Source organism: Prinia subflava, chromosome 19, assembly GCF_021018805.1.
Source record: "Prinia subflava isolate CZ2003 ecotype Zambia chromosome 19, Cam_Psub_1.2, whole genome shotgun sequence".
Classification (NCBI taxonomy): Eukaryota; Metazoa; Chordata; class Aves; order Passeriformes; family Cisticolidae; genus Prinia; species Prinia subflava.
In genome coordinates, this window is record NC_086265.1 from 10,613,925 (window position 1) to 10,636,606 (window position 22,682).

Genomic DNA, 22,682 nt, shown 5'->3' on the forward strand with positions numbered 1-22,682 from the left:
TACAGAGCGTTTTTCTTTTAAGCTTTAATACAAGGTAGCACAGTCTCTGCCTTCTCATAATGAGGTATTTAAAACATTTTACAAAGAAATGGTATTCAAAAGGCATTTAAAAATAAAATATTTCCCTTTTCTGAATCAAACATTAACACTAAAACCCCTGCTGCCAAGTGCTGCTCCCTGTTAGGCCCACAGCTATAAAGCAGATGGCTAGAAAACTTACTTGAATGGCTTGAATCCCCTGAAGCGGGGACAGATGTTTCCCTGAACTGGCCTTGCCTTGATGCCATTAGGGAGACACTGCAGCAACCATCCCTTCCAAACCCCCAAAAGCTAATAAAAGTTGTTACAAAATCTCTCTAATAGGACCAGGCTCTGTAAGTAAGTAGTCTGCTGCACAAGCTGAGTGTGACAGAGGCTGGGCCAGGAGCCATGCCAGAACTTCAGTATCTTACAAAACAGCTGCCCTGTTCTGCCCTTAGAGCCAGGACTGCTGCGGTGTGATCAGGGTGACCTCCACAGCCTTGGCCACTCTGGCCCACAGTCCCACAGCACTGGCTCTGTAGGAAGCCAAGGGAGTTCAAAAGAGGATCTTATCTCTCCTCAAGTGTTTAACCTGCTGTAAGTAACTGAAGGGCAGTTTGTTTTCTTCACAACTATCTACCACTCGTACTTGCTTTCCTGATCTGTGTAAGTGAGCAAGAGGCACAGACAGACCCCCTGGACACCTACAACTGTGGCTGTGCATGTAGCACCACAGGAGAATGGAGAAGTGGCCTCAGCCCTGGAAGACCTGGATTTGTCAAGAGCTTGAGGAGAGCACTGGGACAAAACATACTGCTTCTGGCCAAAGACATCCCTCAAATAAGCTCTTTCTTGGAAAAGAACCTGATCCAGTAGCAGGATTCTGGAAGCAGTGCTTCCAGCTCTCAGCCACTAAAGCAAAAAGGCAGGAACTACAATCAGAGTGTAATTAGCTAGCTAAATCTGACATGAAGCTCCCCTCAGTCCCTGCAGTACTGTTCTCTCCTGAGGTTCCAGGCTGAAACTTAAGTAACAGTGCACACCGTTAAATAGGAAAAGAACAGAAAAAGAGGAAGCCACGACCACATTCCAGGCTATGGAATCTGTGACCAGTTGTAAGCCTGGCCCATCGTCCCCCCCAGCTCCTTGGCACACCATGGAGATAGGTGGGAGGAGGCAGCAGGGTCCACCACACCAGTCTCCATCTGGTCATGCGCTGAGTGGTGCCCCCCAAACAGATGATGAATAGCCCATTGTTCTGTTCCTCTGCATCACCTTCATCCGGCGTTCATCAAACAGAAAACAAAATAGAAATGAACACACGCGACCCCTGCACTCACAGTGGGAAGCTGGAGGCTTTGCTGAGCCTGGAGCGCTCCTGCCTGAGCTGCTCAGGCACCAGGAGTGCCCGCCTGCCCCATGAGGGGGCCGCTGCCGTCCTGCGTGTCCTCCACGGGTGTCTGGTTGGTGTGCACCACAATGGTGTTCTCATCCACCAGCTCGCACGTGGGGTTGGTGAACGCGGACAGCGGCAGCGTGATGCGCTGCATTTCACGCTCGTAAACCTTCTGTTCGTGCTTCTCCTTCAGGTCTTTCCCCCTGCATTAAAACAAAAACCGAAACATATACACGGGGTGAGTGCTGCTGCTTGCAGGGAGAGTCTCAGTAAAGCTGACAGAGCAGAGAAGAAGGGACTCTGCTCTTTAAGATAAACAGAGGTTTCTGCTGCATACAAAGGGCCAGAAATATTCCCCACTGTAAGCAGAGGACCACAGCTGAGCATCTCTGAAAAAACAAGCAGCCAAGTGAAGTCTGTCCCTCCCTCAAACTGGCTTATTCCCTGACATTGCTGCTGCTAAATGACTGTAAGGCCAGGCCCCTCCCTCAAACCACAGAGCTGCCATATGTTTCCTTATCCTTTACAGCCCCACAACACTGCCTTGTGCAGGCCCAGGGGAGAAGTGAGACAGTGCAGAGGCCAGTGCTCTGGAAAAGAGCTTCTGTAACCTGCTTCATCTGAAACAAATACTGGAGGTGGTGACAGCTTCTGCCTTGTGTTGCAGCAAATTAAGCTGTCCAGAAAGTATTTAAGCTGGCTTCAGAGCTGGCCCTGCTTTCTGCCACTGCAGCTCTGACAGCTTAATGCCACAACCAGCTCCTCAAACCTACCTCAGTCTCCAGCCTGTTGCTAAGGGAAGGAATACCTCTGTAATTTGTGCTGGGGAAGAACTGCCTTGCTTTAAAAATGGATTTGGCATTAATAGCATGTTGTCTCCAGAAGAGCTATGTATACCAAAAACTACTAAACCCATGAGAGGTTTCTCACCACACCTACTACCCAAACCTGCCAGCTTGCACATGCAATTTCGAGATCAAGGCAATGAGGGAGACAGTAAAGCTGCACTACAGCCCTGCTGTCAGCCCTCTGTGACTGGAGAAGCAAAGCTGCATTTGGACACAAAGCCCAGCACTGGTCTATTGCTTCTTCCCACTGAGGACAGGAGAGAGGTGGGACAGGCACCACTCGCTCCTCCTCAGGCTCGTGATCTCAGGCAGGCAGAGCTGCTGGGGTTTCCTGTCAGCATTTTGGCTGCTTTTCAAAGCTGCCTACAAGCGTGCAGCAGTGGCTGCCGTTCCTGCCAGCACACAAGACAGCATTCTCTGAAGTGACACCTCAAATCAGATTCCTCGACAAGCAGCGCTCTGTGTTTTGCCCCTTATGTAACACTCCTCCCTCTGCTTTTTTTCTGTCAGCGTTGATTCTAAACACTTACATAAGGACATGTCCCAGCTTGGGAAAGGGCTCCTTCTGCTTGGTTGTGTCAGACTGTTGTCAAACAGCCAAAACGTAGAACAAACCCTCCCAGAGGAGGGAGCCTGGGCCTTGCTTGCTGCAGGGACAATCACTGCTATTTGCTAATCCTGCCCTCTCTCTTACAACTAAGCAGCTTGCCACTGCCACTACCCTCAAACACTGCCGAGCTACAGAAACGTCTCTGTCCAACACAGTGAAGTGGCTGAAAAAATAGTAACTGAAATCAAAACCTTAAAGTATACAGGAGCTTTGCTAAAATGAACTTTGACCAAAGAAGAAGTGCCACCTAACCGCTTCATAGGATACAATGCATGAATAGGAAAAAAATTGCCAATTGTTTTTCCTCTAAAGATAGAGTAGAGAAATCAGGGGAACAGGTGGCCTGCTAAAGAATACACAATGATTGTTCTTTTTCTGATCAAAAGAAACTTCCTGTGAGGGCACCTGGAATCTGCTCTTTCCAGTTCTGACAAAATCCAGCCCCCCTGGATACATCTGAAAAAGCCACATCAAGGTGCACATGCACACACAAAACACCCAAATATTAAAGAGGGCAATTTGAAACTTTAAGTGAGATAGAACATTATAATATAGGGGGAAATGGAGAAGAACAGAATGAACTCTTCAGTAGTACTTTCCTCAGTGTGACAAGCAAACTTGCTCCATGTGCCATAACCAAACATATGCTTGTGTCCCATTTCCTTGGGATCTGGTTGGGTCTGCAGGTGCTCAGACCACATTCCTGCTCTATATACACCAGTTTTTGAACAAAGAACAGCCACTCACCTCTTATAGATGTATCCCAGGACAATGCCAGCCCCGATGGCAATGATTATCACCATCATGATCAGCCCCAGCACATAACCTGTGAAAAGAGGAAGAAAAGAGCCAAAATTAGAGGCAGCAGACCCAGCTATAGTGTTGCTTTCAGAGTATCAAAACAGGTCTGTCCTGTCAGAATTCCAGGAATGGACCCATCAATGATCCTGGGGTTGTACCTAGTGTCCCCAAGTCCTTCTTCTCTTTGGAGTTCATCTGCACTCTCTGGCTGATGCCAATGACGGGCTGCACTGCGGCTGCCTCGCTCCGCGAGGGCAGGGTATCGGCTGGTTCAAACACCTGCTCATCCTCCTGGGCAGTACCAGCTTCTGCTGTGGGGACTGGGGCTGTGGTAGCTGTAGCATCTGTTGAGAGGAGAAAAAAAAAATATATATATACAACATACCAAGCACTTCTGAGTACTTCAAAACAACAAGTGCCTTGAGAATGGGACCACTCTAGGCTGGTATCACTGAACTGCCTTCAAAGCACACTGAAAAACACACGTTCCCCCTTAAGTCATTGCCAGAAGTCCTACCAAAGTAGACAAGAAATGTGCTCCTCCCCTCACTTTCCTCTGACATGAATGTATTTAACTAAGAGTCCAAGGCACCACCACAGATGAGAGGAGTCAGAGAGCAGAATGAAGCCCAGGTTCAGGGCATGAGTCCAGAGGATGCACAATGACTTCATTTAGTGTATAGATCGATATACAGGCTGCAGCTTCAATCATGCTGAACAGACGTGAACAAGATTATGAGAATCTCCATCCCGAATCTCCCAGGAGCCTATTTATCTCTCTTCTGCCTCAATCTTCCTGACACAGGAAAGTTTGACAGGAGACTCCACCTAGTGTGAAAACAACCTGGGAATATTCTTCCCTAGCCCCTCTTTGTAGTGGTGTACCAAACTCTGACAAGCTGGGACACCACTGGAGAGGGTAAGTCAGAGCAGCCCTCAGGCAGCACAGCCACTGACTAAGGACAAGTTCCTCCTCAGCCAAGACCCAGAAAAGGCACCCAAGGATACAGGTTCCTTCCCAGCCATGGTTTTTTCAATGCTCTTTTTCATCAACAGCATTGAAAGATTTTCAAGGTAGCTCCATCTTCCATGGCATCGTTTAAGTGGAAGCTGTAGCACTGTAAAAGCTGTGACAGTGTAAAGTAGGTATCTATTACCTGTTCTACACAAACCCCCCTCCTTTTTGGAAACACTATTCACAGTTTGCATCCACAGTGGAAAACTCAATCCACCTGCATCTCCCCCCACAGCAGGCAATAACTCCATGTGGATTTTCTACCTGCAGCCATTTTGAGTCCTCAGTGCAACGTGAAATGGAAGTACAGATGGGAGTCAGAGACAGGAAATCAGGGGTCCTGCACAGTAACTTCATGTAGGGTCAGCCCAGGCAACTGAACGAAATGGAACTGTTGGGCCATGAAAAGGTGCCCACTCTGACACACAAAAATATGAAACCTATTAAACATGCAAATGGCTGAAAGGTCAGGCAACTCTTCTGATCCTAAAGATGCAAGACTGCTTTGGGTAAGGATCTTGGCAGCAGAACATTTTTTTTGTTGCTTAATCTTGAGGGAAAAGCAGGCAAAAAAAGAGCAAAGTGAAAAACAGGGGAGGGTGTATGCGCGTGGGAAAAGTATTTACATACAAGGATAGCAGTCTCAAGGGACAGTGGTGTGAGTAAATCTTGCAGGGCTCAGAAAGTAGTAAACAGTTCAAAAAACCCCAAGTGGTTACTTGGTGTCAGTCAATACTGACACCTCCTCTCCCTAAAACAGGCTTCAGCTACAGTTCTTTTGGCAAACTGTTTCTCACTGTGAATATACAGGAGGAATCCAGTGTTTGTTTCCATTTCTTACTGTCCTCCCTTCTAGTTCTCATTTTTTCCACATCCTTCCCCTGCACCTCGTGCTCAAATTCCCACTGGCAATCCTTTAGCAGGAAGCTTCTTTAGTCAGCTGCAGTATGTCCCACAGCAACAGTCTACCCACACCTCAGCAGTTCCTAGATGTCCAGACCTCAGCCTTTTGCAACGCAGCTAGAGAGCGCTTATAGTGGTAAGTGAATTATGGGGGAGTGGGGGCTTTTCACGGGCCTTTTCTGGCACTAATGGAAAAGCCATTTTCCAGGGGCGGAGCACAGCGTAGCTGTGAGGCAGATGTGCACACACGGGCGGGGGCTGGAGGGGAGCCCTGGGTACGCGGTGTTTCCGAGGGAGGTGCTGGCGTAGCCCGGGGTTGTTTGTGCGCAGGGGGCCCCCACCCTGGTGAAAAACCCAGCTCCCCGCGGCAGGGGGCAGGCCAGGGAGGGCAGGAAAAGAGGGGAGCCAGCGGCGGCCACCCTTACCTGAGCACTGGGCGATGTCGCAGGATCGCCGCTCGGGGATCCCGGTAGCGCCTTGGATGTAGCACCAGGGCGCGGCGTCGCCGTCCGGGTTCCTGCAGCTGTTGTGGTCCTCATCGACTGCTAGAGAGCAGGGGGCCGTCAGCGCGGCCGCGGCACCCTCCGCTCCCCCGAGAGACCCCGCCGCGCCCCCGGGCCCGGACCCACCTGCCGGGAGCGCTGGCACCGTCAGCCAGTTGAGGCACGGGGCGCCGCCGGAGGCCACTTGCCGGCTGCCGCGGTAGGACGCGCCGTTGCCGCGGAGGCACTCTGCGGGGAGACGAGACGAGCCTTGCCAGCGGCCCGGGCACCCCCGCCGCTCCGGGCCGCTCTCCGGCACGGCCCCCGCCTTCCCCGCGGGGGTGCTCCCCCTCCCGAGACCGGCCTTTGTCCCCCACAAAGCCGGGCCGGCACTCACCCTCGGCGCCGCGGGCGGCCCCCAGCAGCAGCGAGCCCAGCAGCAGCACGGCGCGCAGCATCCTCGGAGCGGAGGGCGAGGAGCCGCCGCCAGCCCGGCCGCGCAGCTCGGCTCCGCTCGGCGCCGCGGCGAGACCTGCCCCGGCACTCCCCTCCCCGGTAAACAACCGCCGGGCTGCGCTTCCCCCCCCGCCCCGCGGCCGCCGCCGGGTCCTAACGCTGCCGCTGCTGCTGCTGCCGCCCGCCCCCGGGAGGGGAAGGGGCGGCTGCCGCGGGGCAGGGCTCGGGCAGCCGGGAACCTGCTGCCGCAGAGGGTCCCTGCCCCGGGACCCAGCACGGCGATGGGTGCTCGGTGCCGCGGGGCTGTTTGGCTCGAGAGGAACTCCGCGTCCCTGCGCTTGCCTACTACAGTCGCAGCAAAAGTCTTAGACCAGAACAGGAGACTTTCCACACGGAACTATGCTTGAACCACTGCCTGTGGCAGGAAAAGTGTTTTTCTTCAGAGACCTAAAACTGCTCCCTCCCCTAGAGAATTATCATGAAGGACTAAACGCTGCTGTCCTTATTCTCACTTTGGATTCCCTTAGCCCTAAATAGACGTTATGGGGGATACACACTGCCACAGAGGCTGTGCACCTCCACCTTAAAGGGGTTTACATTCTCGCCTCTGCTAATCCATTACTTTTCATTTACTCCATGTACTTACTCTACGAGCTGTGCCTGCTTATAGAAAAATCATGGTAAACAGCATGAAGGTGGTTTAGAGTAGTTCTACTGCAGGCATCCAGCCACTGTGATAAAGCCTCTCTGCAGGTATTTCACACAGCTTATACTAGACACTTCTGTTTCTGAACATGCCAAGGGATTCAGACAGTGCAGTGCCAGTGCCTGTGCACAAGCATCTGGAGTCCTCTGCTCTGTTTCTGTTTTACACCAGTGAAAAACAAGCCACTGAATAGCTGGTCCTGTTGGACAATGAGCTTGCAAAGGCAGCCTGGGCCAGCTGATGGGTCTGTAGCCAAAGCACAGGCCTGCAGCACAAGGTGCTATTTCTGGCTTTCCCACAGAGTTCTTCCTGACCTTGGCCAACCTGCCAGCCTCACTTCTTTGCACCTTCCCTTCCTTTCTGTTCTATGAGGTACAATCAAACCTTCCTTCTTAGAATAGGACAGGGAGGTTCCCTACTTTTCGAGTTCTTTGAAATCACGTGGAAACCATTAAACACATCAGAAGTATTTCTATGCCAGGAAGCTGCTTCAGTGTTTGATAAATCACTTTTCAAGGCAGTGCTGGCTGGAGCAGTGGTCTTTCCCTTCCACTCCCAGATGTTTCCACCCTGGCAGTGCTCTCTGTCGGGCTACAGGTAATTGTGTAACAAACCCGCTCAAGGTTCGGATCCAACCCAACTTTTACCCCTTTTTCACCAGGTCATGAACACTTTAAGCCCTTTACCTGCTGCATCCAGTCCACAATGGAGCCACAAAAACATAGATGTCCCAGCGTGATAGATGGGTAATGAGGAAACAGGTCAATTAAGCAGCACTACCACCCAGTATGAAACCACAGGTCTTAGCACATTATCTGTGTGACTCACGCTTTAACAACATGATTTACCACTACAGAAAATTTAGTTTAGTAATGTCAGATTTTTAAAAAATGGCTGCAAAAAATCAAAACAGGAAACCAAAAACCAGCTGTATGTGCCAGTCCTGACTGACATCACCAGCTAAGATGCAGCCTTTGTGCCATCATGCTCATTGTCTGCACAGACACCCTGTTACTGCATTCCTGATGCTCTCCAGTTACTCTCTGTAAAGGCAAGGCGAACTGGAGTCAGCAAGAATTTTTAATAAGGGCTATTCAATCAAGCTGCCTGTTTGTAATAGCTCTTCATCACAGATTTTATGGGACAAATTCCATTCAGCAGAAACTGCAGGGCCACACATGCATCCAGAGGCACTGCCTGTCCAAAACTTTGCAGATGGGCTGCCAACCTGCACTATTAACTTCTTTTTGCTCATTTCATTAGACTAACTAATGCTTCCATGCCACCTAGCACAGAAAGCACCTCCTTCTGTACATACTGATCTAAGAATTGCAGTAATCTCTGTGGAAACAAATCTCAGACTTTCCTAGCTCTCTTTCCTACCATGTAACAAGATAAATTTGCACTTCTCATTACACTCAGCCAAGTTCCAGCAAACAATTTGAGTTTCTAGTCCACAGAAGGACAATGGGGAATTTGGGAGAAATGCAAAAACCTTCACATTAATGGTAAAGATCAAAGTCTTTTCCACAACTGACTTCTAAGCATAATTTTTTCTTTCATCTCTAGCTTTCTTCAGGATGAGGGAAGATTTATGCCTGGCAGTTTCACAGAGTTAAGTTTAATAGGATGCCAGGTGGCAGCTGTCAGAGGCAGATTCAATTGCTCTTTCCACTGCTTGGGAATGGGTTTGCTCTTCTTGTTACATTTTTAGAGATATTAAACATGACATTATTTCCTAGGACTTGATTTTAAACTACCCAAACTCTAAGTAAGTTGATAGCTTTGCAGCTACTTCCTCACGTAGTTTACACATAGGTGTCTGTAGGTATATACACATACATGTATCACAACACATCCCCATGTTTTACAGGAGAATATATACTCTATTTTTAGGAATGAGGGACATCAAGCATCCTCCTAAACTCAGTGTGAACCAGTTTCAGCTGTGAGCTGGTACCTTTCTTTATACAGGTTCCAGAATAAACAATGTCTGCTTTCTCTCTCTCTCTCCTGTCTGTCAGCTGCTCTTTCTTGTTTGTTTGTTCTACTTTTTCACCTGTAGAAAAATTCAAAGTGTTTTGAGACATTTATTAAAAAAAAAAAAAGAAAAGAGAAAAAAGAAAGAATCTAACATACAGCACAGCACTCTGTGCCAAGGGAGGCAGCCCCAAATCTACAGCTCTGGAATGACTCTGCAAGAAGCCATCAAACCCACCCTTCTCTGGCCACAGCCAAACGTGTTCAGATCTTGCCAGGCAGAAGTTCATCTAACCTTCTATGCAAGAACTAACATGCTTTATTATTTAATCTTACTAAATAAGACACTGAGGGGAGTAAACAAAATGAGTTTTCTAATCTGAGTAATCCTTCCTAGCCAAATTAACATGGATTGCTTAAAATGGAAAAAGTTGACCATTGCCCTCCTTGTAACAGGACATAAGTCATGTTCCCATAACCTCCCCTTTCTTCTTCTTAGGTAAGCAAAATAATTGTTCCAGTTTTCCCCAAAACTCGTTTTTCTCAATTTTCTGCTTCTTTTATAAATGGCAATGCTTGAGAATAACAACAGTACAATTCTGAGACCTCACCATGAACAGAGTATTAGAGCAGTTTGTGTTTAAGCTTAAGAAGCTGCAAGCATCAAATGTTACTAAACACTACGAAGTACTTCAGTACTTGCAACTCCAACAAAAGCAGGGGTTTTATTTCTTGCCTCTCTCTTTATCATGAAAACAACTGTGGGTCCCACCTGTAAAAATCGTTCTGTGAGCAGTGATGTGGGAGCTGGAAACAAACGTGTCTCATTTCTAACCTAGGCACAATTTGAACGTAGTAAAAGAACATCAGGGCTGCAACAAAAGGATCAGATATTGACTTTATGAAACTGAGCCGAGCGTAACCAAAAATCAGGACAGAGGCAGTGACTACAAAGGAGTCAGTGTGGAGCGACAGGAGTAGCTGCTGGCACTGTTGCATCGCGCTGCTGACATGCTCAAGGAGAGGCTTTCTCCTCCCCCTTCAGTCTGACAGCATGAGCTATTGCTAAGTAAATGCCAGCCACAGCCTCCACGGACTAACAAGGAAGTCTGCAGAAGCAAAACAACCATATGCGATATTTGAACTGGTTCAGACTGGTTCAGAGTTTGCTCCACTAGCTCAGAGTGCTTTCTCAGATGAGTTTTGTGTGTGGGCTGTAATAAAAAGCCAGAGGCCTCCGGAGGGCAATCTGGGTCCTATTGTTTACTGAGGGAGAAGCACTGCAGCTACACTTCTCCAACATTAAGAGATTACCACTAACTACTCTCGGCAGTCAGTGATTTAAGAAATTTCACGGAGTCCTCTCTAACAGCATTGGGTTTTTTGTCTTTTTGTCAAGAACTGCTCAATGCCTTTCCAGTTTTCTCAGCAGTTTTGAAGAGCCCAAGTGCTGACAGTTCACACTGTGCCACCGCAGCAGTGGTGAAGGTCCCCACGGATCATCCCCCAGCTCTTCCCCTGGCTGCAGCATTCCAATCTCGGATCTGGATCACAGATTGCTTTACCTGCTATCCAGCGGGTGGGTGTGTCTCGTAGCAGGATCCATAAAACCACAGCAATATTGTCAGGAATTGGGTACAGCTGTCTGAAGATGTTTTGGTCTCCAGTTGCATTGGTTGTTGTTGGGTTGTTTGTTTGTTTTTTTGCTACAGATGCAGGCTGCTACTGACAAAAACCAGAGCACATATTTCTAACGGTGGGGGAAGGGAAGCTATTTTGAAACATACTGTGATCTAACCCAGGGAACACATAAGTCTGAGCCAAGAACAGGAGCCTTACTCTCCATTCTTTAACTGATCTTTGCCTGACCTTAGGGAAGCTTCTGCCTTGGTTTCCCATGTAAATATTACTTATGTCACAGAGGCAGAAATGATTATATGTCTGCAAAGAGCTTTGAAAGCTTCAGACATCCAATACCTACCTTATGAAATGGTTGTGTAGGGGAAGGAATCCTGGAGCCGGGTATGCATATGTTCTCAAGTTCTACATGTCTAGTGCTGACTTAGATAAAAGTACAAATAAGCATTAATGCAGGAATTCATTAAAACAGGAGAATGTGTTGTTTGGTTGTTTTTTAAGGTATAAAAGTACTTTTGTAACTTTTTTGTTTCTCAAACCACAGTTGAGCCCAGCAGTACCTGGCAAGCTAAGCAGTCTGATAACCCAATTTGTTCTTGTTAGAAAATGCCTATCTAAAAATAATTGTTTATTATTTGCACATGAGGAATGTGAAAAGGCAGCATCAAAAAATCTGGAGATTTCCATCAAAAGGAATAAAGATTTCTGTTCTGATATCTGTTCAAATTAACCTCCAGTGAATTGGATGGGATTAAATATCCTTCTACCACTCTTCCACTCACCATGGAAGCCAGTTTTGCAGCCAAACAGAAGTGGAAGCCCCAAACTCTGCTGTTTAAACTTCAATAATAATGGAATATTACCACAGTAATAGCTAGATTTCATTGTGAAAAACATGAGGTTAAAGTTGCACTTAAATATGCAAAACTCCTACTCTAAATAGCACAACCACTCATGTGACCTCTATCTCACGCCATCAAAAAGGCTGTAAGGTTATAAACTTGAACATATAAAAAAGCCAAACGTACTTTCTTCTCTCTTTGGGGCTTTAGGACTAGGACTGGAATCAACAGTGTAAGAGCAGAAGCAGAGACTCATTCTGTAATGGGTCTCTGTAATTCAACATGTGAGCAGAGAAGCAGAGACCAAACCTTGCAGTGGAGCTACTGCTGTTTTCTCATAAAGTGCAGGATTCAGGGACATTTACAATGCAGAGCTCACACCTCTGGGTTTTATTTCTCAGCTGACCTGAAGGCAGATAAAACTCCTGGCACACAGGTACTGCAAAAGACTTCTCTCCACAGGTGTTTGTCTGAAGGCTGTGGAGGAGTTGTTAATTTTGGGAAGCTGCCCTTTCTTTCCTGTGTAGAAAGGCAAATCTGTATTTTCTCTGGGTCACACACATGCCATAAACGTGCAGAGATAGCCTTTTTCACGACTGACATAGGCACGTGGACTTTTTTACACCTATTTACAAAAGTAGAGACAACACTCCTTTATTTATGTTTACAGAAGAGGACAAACCTTTGTTGTTATTTTGGTCGAGTTTGCTATTCTTTTAGAAAGTTATGGCTCCAACTGGTAACACCATGAGGAGGTAAAAAGCCAAGAAGAAACAAAGGCTTAATAAAGTTTCACTTAATACTTCTACTTATTTCTTTAGTATATAAGGGTTTGGAGTTAAAACACTGTGCATTTGACCAACATCCCAGCACCTGAGGTAGGCAGGCCAGAAGCAAAACTATTTATATGACCTCAGTTTTATTTCACTGCCATTCAGTGAGGACAATACCAAATTTCACAGATAGTTGTTACTCCACCCACTTATGCTAAACCAAGAGATCTCACCACACAGTGCCAGAGAAAGGATTTCCTAGTTGAAATAAGGCTGTCCTGATACAGTGTTACAACCTGCCCACCACACTACCAACTCTCACATGGAGCTGTGGAAATGTGCAAAGGCAGAACTGTCCCTGAAAAGGGGAAGATTTTGAGATATGAGAAGTCCAGGCCATCTCTCTGTGCACTCATGGTCTCTACTCTCCATCTCCAGGAAATGAATGCATGCAGCCTGCAGAGTTTAATTCTCTTTTGGTTTATTACTATTTAAAAATCAGGTTTTGTATCCCCTTCTACAGAGGCTTCACCTTCCAACAGAACATACAAAAAATACACACAATAGAAAAAAAAAAGATAGGTAGGTAAGTTGCTTTATACAAACAGGTCCCTAAGAACCCAAAAAGGCTAAAACAGGCTCGGTTTCAATAGAAGCAGGCCCATAAATAGGCAAGAGACTTCATTCAAGTAGGGAAAGAGTCATCCATCCTCACCTAAGATCCTTTCTTGCTCCACTGAAGACAATGGGAGGATTCCCAGCAACTTCAGTAGAAGCAGGATTGGGATTCATCAGAGCCAATGGCAAACTTTTCTGCTCCTTCCCTTCCAAGGCACTGTCTCTTCCGTATGGCGTGCAGCCAGGGAAAAATACCAGTTTTCCTGGCTCATCCCACACTCATGTTTCAGTTGTTCACTCTACAAGACATCTAAGAACAGCCTTTTATTTTCTCTCTTACTCTGGTATTTGCACTAATTGCAGCAAAATTTCAGATTACAACAGTACCGAAGAAAAATTCTGAGCCCAAGAGCAAGGCTTGGTTGATTCCTTAAGAGCCAGCAGTCAGTCTGACAACTTTGCAGAGGGCATGTAAAATTTGCCTGGAGAAGGCACCAGTTTGTAGACACAGCAGCCAAAAAAGTGTTAGCAAGCATGAGACTGATTTATTCTAGAATCACTTACCCGAGGTCACTATGTGACTGCAGGATGCTCAAGAGCATTTATGGCTGCCAGTGGCTGCATGAAGTGACTCCATGGTCCACATGGAACACAGGAGCTGAGAGGGAGTCACTGGAGCATCAGTGAGACTCCAGTTACCTCCTTCCTTCAGCAGATCTCGGCTCAGAGCACTTCCAGGTCTCCAAAATCGCAGTACAAGTATGGAGGCCACCCAGGAAAAGCTTAATTCACATAAACCCTGAGAGCAGATCAATCGTGCCAGGCAGTCTTTAAATAAATTTAAATATTACACCTTTCAGGAAAAATGTGGCCAAATGTTTAACTTTGCATTACACCTGAAGTCAGTGAGGCCAAACTGTTGTGCCAGAGTTCACTGTGCAGCACAATTTGGCATGTCCATTAAATATAGGCACATTTTTACCCAAAGGTTATCATCACCTCATCTTACAGACAGGAACACAACACAGGAAGAGGCTAGAGATGACACAGGGGGTTAATTCTTGGCAAACAGGCCACCACTACTCGCCACCACAGAGTGCACAGCTGTGGTTTCTCACTGACTTGCCATAACCATTCCAGCCATCACCACAGCCCCTCACAGCCACGGCTCCTGCTCCTGGGCTGCATCACTCAGTTATGTCATAGCACTCCTTTAAGTGCTGCTTTCTTTTTTTTCTTTTCAGCCAAAGAGCTCCCTGCTTTGTTTTGCAGCCAACATTGCTGAGCTGCACACATCCCAGCAGGCACCACAGGGCACAGGATGTGTGGAGGGTAGGGTCAAGGCAGCAGACACTGTGCCAGTGCTGGTGCTGTGGCTCAGCCCAGGGCACTGCCTGTCCCTCCCTCTGGGTCCCAGGCTCTGTGCTCTGGAACATGCTGCCTTCTCACAGGCACAGCGAGCTGCAGCACATCAGGCTGGAGGCCAAATCTGTTCCCAAGGGCTCATTCACAACTGCTGAAGGATCTTGTTTTGAAAAGGATGTTCAGGATAAAAAACGTGGCTCTGGACACTGGAGCCTTCCAGAATCTGTTTTCCTTTTTAAGTTTTCCTAGTGGGTTTTTCCCCCCCTCTTTGCTCATTTGTTTTGTCTCTCAGGGTGAAACTGAGAGCCTAAGCTCACAGATTCACTGTGAGCTTCTGCTCTGTTCAAATAAAACTCAGGTATTGTGCCCAAGAAAAAGGTGAGCAGTACTAAGCTGGCTTAATTGACATTCAGGTATTGACAATGCTGTTAAGGTATTAATCATAATGTTGAAAAAGCCAGCACATTCCATTGTGTTGTTTGGCACTTGCTCTCAGACTTTCTGCCATGGTGACAAGTGAAAATATTTTATTATTTTTGTGGGTGGTAAAGAAAAGCCTTTCCTGCTTCATTACTTAGAATTTTGGTGGCTGTTTTTTACTTTGTCCATTTATCTCTCATGAAACCCAAGGAGAGCTCTTGCTCTCCATTCATTCTTCCAACACTGAAGTCTGGAGTTCCTTTGAAGTTTACTTTGGCATCTACTTCCTCAAGCAAGCACCTTAAAAAAAATTAAAGCTGAAAGTGGTACCCCACTCCCGACTCAAGACGTAAGTTTAGATACTGAATTCTAGGAACAAAGATTTAGTGAGAAAACAAGACACTAAAGTTACAACAGAGCCTACAAAATCTAGGTTAGCTTTCATACTAGCAATTCAATTAGTTGAGTTATAGACATTCAGTTACACAGCTCTTCTATTCAAGTCATTCCTTACTGCTGACAGCAGTTGAGGGAGGAACAATAATTTCAGGGAATACATGGGAAATAACAAATATTCCCTAAGTCACTGGCACTCAAACAGGTCTAAAATTGTGACTGGGCATTTACAATTATTCGAAAGATTGGTAGGAAGACCAACTCCACACCATCTTAATATTTCTAGGCTTTAAAAACAAAAAAATCATCCCCCCCAACATATAATACTTTGCCCTACCATAATTAAGGCACTGGATTGAGAGAAGGAAAAATCTGTGTTCAATTTCTGGTTCTGCTATCAATTTCCCATATCATCATGGGCAAATCACTCAGGACTGAGAACTCACATGCACATTGCCATGTGTCAGGTGAGCCACATTGTTTGCACACATTTAAGACATGACAAATGCAAGGTCACGTCACTTAATTTGACTCACTATGGAATAAATTCACATCAAATTGCTTTACCTTGCATTTGTTCTGGATTAGCATTCATAAATTCAGGCAACAAAAGAAGCCTGAGAAGTTTGTACCCCCACATTTAACACAACACTTAAGAATGCATGCAAGTGGGTTTTAGTCCTTTATCTTTCACTCACTGTCTTATAAGCATCTATTCTTTCCTGTCTGTGTTTAATATTTAGATTATGAATTACTGAGGATATTTTCATCATACCTAATACACAAGGCTCTGAGCCTCTGATGAGAGGTTATGGGACTCCTATAATACAAACAAATACAAGTCTGATTATATAAATTTGCATGAACTGAAGTTTCCTTCTTGATACATGCACCAACTCAGACATTGGCTTGCAGTCCCTGCAAAAGGGAAGGCAAGGAAGGGAGGGTGGCCCAAAATCAGAACTATCATCTATTCACTTATACGCCAATTAAAAACAAAATTAATGGCAACAAGCTGTAGCTCAGGGCATACTTCCCTTTGAACTCTGAACTTGTGAGGCTGAGTTTTCTGTTTGGATCTGTCTCATGTTCTATGAGAAACAGGCATTTCCCAAAGTACAGAATAGAAAGAATTTGAGTGTAGATTAAATTACTGTCCAGAATGGAACAGTATGCCCCCAAAGAAGCAAAAAGCACTGAAAACACACCACAGCTAGAGATCTGCCCCACTTCCTACTGGTACTAGCCTGCAGCAGCCTCCTCTGTCGGTACTAATCTCTCCCATTTACACTAGGATCATCTAGAACTGTCATTTCAGGATTGTTAACCTCCTGCCTAATTGTTTCCCTGCCCACTAGACTGAGAAGTAAGTAGTTTTTATTCAATGTATTCACAACAACTTAGTAAGCATTTTCTTTGACAAGCAGAATACAGTGTTTTAGAAGGCTTCGTTTTCAGATAAAGGCTTTTCTTTTGTTTCACTAGGTCAAATTCTGTAGAATTCAAAATTAAATTCTGATAGATACAGCCAAAATTCAACCCACTTGTAACACTAAAGTCAGGGGAGATAAATGTAGCGTGAAAGTATTCTATACTCTGGACTTAGCTTTTGGAGTTGAATTTTATGACTATTGCACCTTCTTTGAGTGCATATAGGAACACTGGGGACAAAAAAATCTGTCTTTCAGCATACAGCCTCAGTTCAACAGAAATTTCCCTTATGCATTAATTATGAGCTATTAGTAAATTAGTGACTGCAGCTGCATTTCCTAATCCAAACAAATTGTTATGCTGACTGGAAAGCCTCCTCTCTCCTGTTTTGCTTGGCAGCTTACAAGGTTGTCTCAGCACTAGACTTGTAAGGTATTTTAAAATGTTTTGTCACTTTTCTAAGATGTTCTGGTTTTACCTGTCTGCTAATCTTACCAGTACAAGAGCAATTCCATGAAGCTTTAGTGGTGGGGTCTGTTTGTTTCACTGGTTTTTCCTTTGAATGAGACTCATACCTATTCCAGGATTCTGGGAGGAGATGACTGGAGAAGAACATGTCCTTCAGTCTCCCAACACAGATTAATAGCAAAACATCAAGTCCACTGCAACATGCTCTCAATTTAGAAAGTGCTGGTGCTATAAAGAGAAAGCCATTGATTATTCATCCTTGATTTATAATAGTCGAGAGCAAGTACAAAAAGTAGCTTCTTACAAGAGGGAATCTGGGTCTTCTAACTCTGTAGAATTTAGAATGTAATTCCAAAATCCATACTTACAAAGGACTCTCTAACATAAAACCAGATGGGAATATCAGCTAGGCATCAGCTAGGGTTTGGATTAGAAGCACGTGGGCAATGCAGGCTGTGGTACAACAGTTTGTGTCTCTGTGCATGTTTACACAGATCTGCAGCAATTGAGAACTTGCTCCAAGGGGGGCTGTCCTGCTCCAGCACTCTATTAATGATGGAGACAGACATTGTTTCATGGGATGCCAGTTTGGTGCAGGACATGGGCTCTTCACAGTGGCCTTTAGAAACGTTCAGTACACAAAGCACTTGACCAAATCACTGCTAAACCTTTGCTCAATAACCCTCTCAGCAATTGTGATGTAGAGAAGATTCTCCACAGGTATGAAATTAAGGAATAAATTCAGGAAACTGTTCTATGTGACCTTGAGCATCAACAGCAGAACCATAATTAAAACTCAGAGTATTCCTAACTCCTAACCCTGTGTTAAACAACATTTATACCTGGGTTTGGTACATAAAACTGTGACTAGTTACATGGAAGGAAAGGGAAGGTCAAGAAAGGACATTGTTTCTGCACAAGTGGTATTTTCAGATTAAATGGAATGTCCAACAGCCTGGAATGCAGCTTCTTTGCATTTTGTAACCAATTCTTTTTCAAAGATATGTTTGCAATTCCTACCTCTTATACTAGAAACCCTTTTCATTTGGAAAAGAAAGGAGTAACAGTGGCTTTTGCAAACCTGACTAGAGACAGATCAGGAGAGCACGGCTGTGGCCAGAAAGCCCAGCTCACTGAGAATACAGCACAGTGCAGAGTGGGACTCACATATTAGTTACTGGCTCTCATTTGCACACCTTTTGGACAGGTGGCTCAATTGCTCAAAAATCAGACAAAACGAGGGGATGCAAAGTAACATACTAACTTCTTTAATAGAGTCCAATCCAATTAAACCAAAATCACTCTGTGAACCCCTGGGTTTATTCACACTAAACAAGTCCGTGGTACATAATGGTAACCCGATAGCTGATTGTGTTCATCCCCTAGGTCCCCACATGAAAAATGAGCACCAGTCAACCAGACTGTAATGGTATTTTTCCTTCCTTTTTTTTTTTTTTTTCTTTTTCTTTTTTCATAAAAACTATTTCTTTCATAGACTTAAAACAACCAACTAGCCAAGTTATTAATTATGGTACATCTAAAAAAAAATTAATACTAACCCTAATGTGACTGCTGCTTTACGAGTGCTCTCTGTATCGCCTTAGACTGGCTTTTCAGTAGCAATTCACTACAACAGGTCCTAAAATAATAATAATAATAAAGAATTAAAAACCTGACAGCAAGTTTAATGGTCAAAAGTAATAAAAACAACCTGTTCTGAAAGGTGATTTTTCTCAGCAGTTCAGTCCTGCTGCAGCACTCACAGCCTCACAAAGGCAGAAGGGGTTCAAATTCTCTCACCTTCTTTAAATGTTTCTGGTTTTAAAAGGACAACTGCATTGTAACCTGCTAGGAACCATGGGGCATTGTACTTAACATTATATTCAATGATGGGTCTGGTTTTTAAACTTACTGTTTTTCTGGGGGAGTTTAAGGAGGGCAGGGGAATAGAGAGAGACAAAATCACAGCTCCCTGTAGCTGCAGCTCCCCAGGTGCCTCGGTCACTAGGACTGTCTCATTCTCAGACCAGTGCTGGTAACTTGATTACTCTCGAAGAACACAAAGAAAACACCAGCAGCAGCCTCTAAAGCTCCATTTGTTTTGGGTCATGTCTCCTATTCAAGGCCACCATCTTCTGTAATTTCATCAGCTAAAGAAGCATTTTCTCCCTCTCCCCAGTGAAGGTTTAAAGGTGGGGTAGGGCATGGGACAAAGAGGGAAGCTAAAATGAATAAAAAATTCTCAGCTATAGAACCAAATTTCATTATTTCCTCTTTCATTCACAGCATCTTATCATTATAGCCAGACTGCTGCTTTGCTTTGTTAAGATCCAACTGATCTCATTTCCCCTCTGGCCCCATTGGTTGCTGGTCGACCTCTGGATCCACTAAGGACGATGCAAACGCTGACTGGACGATCTGAAACCCAAATGACTCCAGAAGAGACATGTTCTGTTGGGGTGAGAAGGGGGATCCCAGAGCAGGACCCAGGTCCCCCAGCGGGCCACCAAGGGCCCTGACGTGAACTTTCTGTATGTGTTTGTTCAGATAAGACTTCGATCTGAAAAAGCTGCCACACTCAGGGCACGGGTACTTCTTCTCTCCTTCCGTCTCCATTTTGGTTTTGCTGCCTGCCAGGTCACACGAGAAGGACCCGTTGGTGCTCTGTTTCTCAGGAGTCTTGAGGTCACTGGTGTCAGAGAGGTCTCCATATGAATCAGAACTCTCAATCGGGTCCGAATGTGAACATTTCTGGCCTTCTACGGGAAAAAGAAAAGAGAGAAATGTTCAGAATCTTAGCTCCCAAAGGAAGGTATTTAACACGCATAAAAATAAATTAGACTGGTTAACACCTGATCACATTAATGCCTGTCACAACAGGATGATACACACTTAACATCCAATCCCTCATATTCTAAATCCCTTGAGCATAGGTCCCCTTTCCAAACCACCAGGCTGCCATCACAGCAACAGCTGGGGTTTCATTAGGGTTTTGTCATGATAGTGAATGCAACCATAATGGGTCTCTGGTTTATATAACACTTCTTGAATCCCAAGGATGTCTCACAATGTTTACATCTCAGACACTGCAAAAGGATGAACCTAATGATGAGTTTTCAACTGTGCAATTCACTTGACACTTCTGAAATGCTGTTGATACTTTGGGGAGAGCCTAGAAACTCCATGAAGTACAACAGGCTGCAGCAAGATGTGATGAAACCTGGAAACACTCAGCAAAACAGCAGTGAGCTACTGCAATTTAAGAAGTGCAATTCCATTTAGTCCCAAGGAACTCTTTTTCACAATTGCAACACTATTAGAAGGTAACTTCACAACCTAAAATAGTTCTATCTTTAAATACTGCAGTGTGGAACAGCAGAGAGGTTAGGGCTGTTATTTAAGTTCTTTGGATATATGTCCTGGCAAAGCCCTTGGTATGTTTGGAGTCTTCCCCATTCTCCTCTGGCATTATGCCAAGGAAGTTTGTCCACACTTTTTTGCTCAGTGCATGTGAATGAGCATGAGAAAGGAGTCTCTGAATACAAATAGGCTGTACCTACTATGAACCCTAAGAGACCAAAGCACCACTTGGCACAACCCAAAAGACAGATTTGCTCTGGACTCAGCATTACAAACCTAACAGGATATGCATGAAATCAATACACCACTGAGCTGGAATAAACCTCTTGTTAAGTCAGCACACCACCCAAAACTAAAGGGCTTCTGTAGTAACTCTATCAAGACTTCAACAGAAAAATTACACAACTCGAGCTTTCTGCTGGCACAGACTTTGTTTAACCCAGCCTTCTGTGTTCTCCTGGGCAAGGAAAAAAAAAAAAAAAAAGAAAAAGAAAACCCGTGGCTTTGAAGAGTTTTCTGATGTTTCACTTTCACCAGGAATACTGACAGCTCAAACCAAGAAGCAGAAACCTATTCTATGCAGGTAAACACACTGCTTTACTTACTCAGAAGTTAAATACTCCTCAGCTATGCTTACAGCAACATCTTTTTCTCCCCCTGCCCAAGTTAAATGAATGTCAAAACCAACTAGAAAGCACCAGTACTATCACCCTTCACCTCTCCTCCCCAACAACTGCATTTGGAAGTGTAGGTATAGCTACAGACAGCTGGCTGCATGTACAGTATGGCTCCTATCAAAACCAGAAATGGGGTTTGACTGACGCGAGATTCAAGTGGAGTGGGACTAACAAACTTTCCCTCAGGCAAAATTCAGATGCTGACTGCTCCAAGGAAGAGGGTCAAGATGAACTGACATGGCTTTTGCAATTCTCCAAATCGAAGATCCTGCGAAAACCTCCCATACTCTTCTGTGTCCGTTTCCTTGCCCTAGCCTTGGTGAAGCAGCTATCCAATGCCATAGCAGGAATTGACAGGGGTCACATCCTACGTAATGCTCTGGAATTTCTCTGATCTCCCTAAGCCTCTCTCCAGGATTTTCCCTGTCCTTCCTCCCTCCCCTTTCTGGTGCCCAGCCCAACACCCCACAACACAGAGCTCTGCACAGAGCAGCAAGGTGCAGAGCAGCGAGTCTCTTGCCTTTGATGCCATAGGTCCTGACGCAGTGGAACGCTGCTCCCCCATTCGGGATGGACTCCTGGTGCCTGGAGACCTGGGGAAGGGGAACACCGTGGTGGGTTTTAACATGGACCTTTAAGTAGGAGGCAGAGGAGAAACCTAAACAAGATAAAAGGAGATGAGATCCTGCCACCAGCAAAGACACACATCTGCCTTCCCTGTTCCTTTAATATTTCTCTTGCTCCTGCTCCCTATTGCAAAGTTGCTGTTCCTCCAGTTCCCTCTGACACGCTCACGTAGGAGTCCTGTCATCATCAGGCAGAAATGCAATGCACACTTTTCATCAGACTGAGCTTGCTTTTTGTTAGTCACAAAGAGAGAACAGCCTCCTTAAAAAACAAATTCTGTGTAAGCAAACCTAGCAGGTGACATGAAACTTTCTGGAAAAAAAGGCAGAAGAGACATCCTACAAAAAGGCACCTGTGTCTCTTCACCATTTTTGTGCTATTTATTTTAATGAAAAAAGCTTTTGCCATCTGATAATACTTTGGAAGATAGTTCCAATTGGTTGATTTTATGTTGCTAAGATCTGAAGGAATGCTATCTAGTCACAACCCTTGTTGGTTTTTATGCGTTTTCCCCTTGGGTTTCTAGCACTTACAGTGACTTCTACAAGGCAGAAAGCTGAAACTATTGACTTTTTAAGGCATAGTTTTGCTCTATGGTAATTTTTGAAAAATATTTCCTGCAATCAGCTCATCCTGAGTTTAAAAATATATACTAGAACTCATATTTTGTCTACAGTTAACAAAAAGTACTAAAAATAAACTTCAGTATTTTTATTAGCTCTGATCTGTAAGTGCCAAACATTGAAAATAGAAACATATATATCAAACAATTGACTTCTGAACAAACCAGATTTTTACATTTGTGCATTTGCTTTTTAATTTTTTTTTAAGTCTCACAAATATGTTGTT

The 22,682-nt window shown here is 45.0% G+C and overlaps 2 protein-coding genes and 1 long non-coding RNA gene across 9 annotated transcripts in view; 1 reads left to right on the top strand and 2 right to left on the bottom strand.

The window, feature by feature from the left end:
* PIK3IP1 (phosphoinositide-3-kinase interacting protein 1) lies at positions 1–6,797 on the bottom strand. 2 transcript variants are annotated; one of them, XM_063416208.1, is made up of 6 exons: positions 6,474–6,797; positions 6,224–6,325; positions 6,020–6,136; positions 3,835–4,020; positions 3,623–3,701; positions 1–1,620 (listed from the first exon to the last, which is right to left on the bottom strand). In XM_063416208.1, the coding sequence occupies exons 1-6, from the start codon at positions 6,532–6,534 to the stop codon at positions 1,413–1,415; spliced, it is 753 nt and encodes a 250-aa protein (XP_063272278.1). In that variant the 5' UTR covers positions 6,535–6,797; the 3' UTR covers positions 1–1,412. The 2 variants fall into 2 exon arrangements, with proteins under 2 accessions (XP_063272278.1, XP_063272276.1); XM_063416206.1 differs by having other exon boundaries at positions 6,020–6,139; positions 6,474–6,796.
* LOC134560327 (uncharacterized) lies at positions 4,032–19,594 on the top strand. Its single transcript, XR_010082716.1, has 3 exons — positions 4,032–5,730; positions 7,900–8,024; positions 19,456–19,594. It is a non-coding gene; the product is annotated as an uncharacterized LOC134560327 (long non-coding RNA).
* Positions 12,612–22,682, bottom strand: part of PATZ1 (POZ/BTB and AT hook containing zinc finger 1) — a 24,282-nt gene continuing 14,211 nt past the window's right edge. For 2 of the 6 annotated variants that reach the window (XM_063416201.1, XM_063416200.1), the window contains one exon: positions 19,510–19,928. In XM_063416201.1, the coding sequence (XP_063272271.1) occupies positions 19,510–19,928 (419 nt within the window). Of the gene's footprint in view, positions 19,929–21,459; positions 21,865–22,682 lie in introns of those variants that run through there. The other 4 variants (XM_063416203.1, XM_063416202.1, XM_063416199.1 and 1 more) reach the window with 3 other exon arrangements.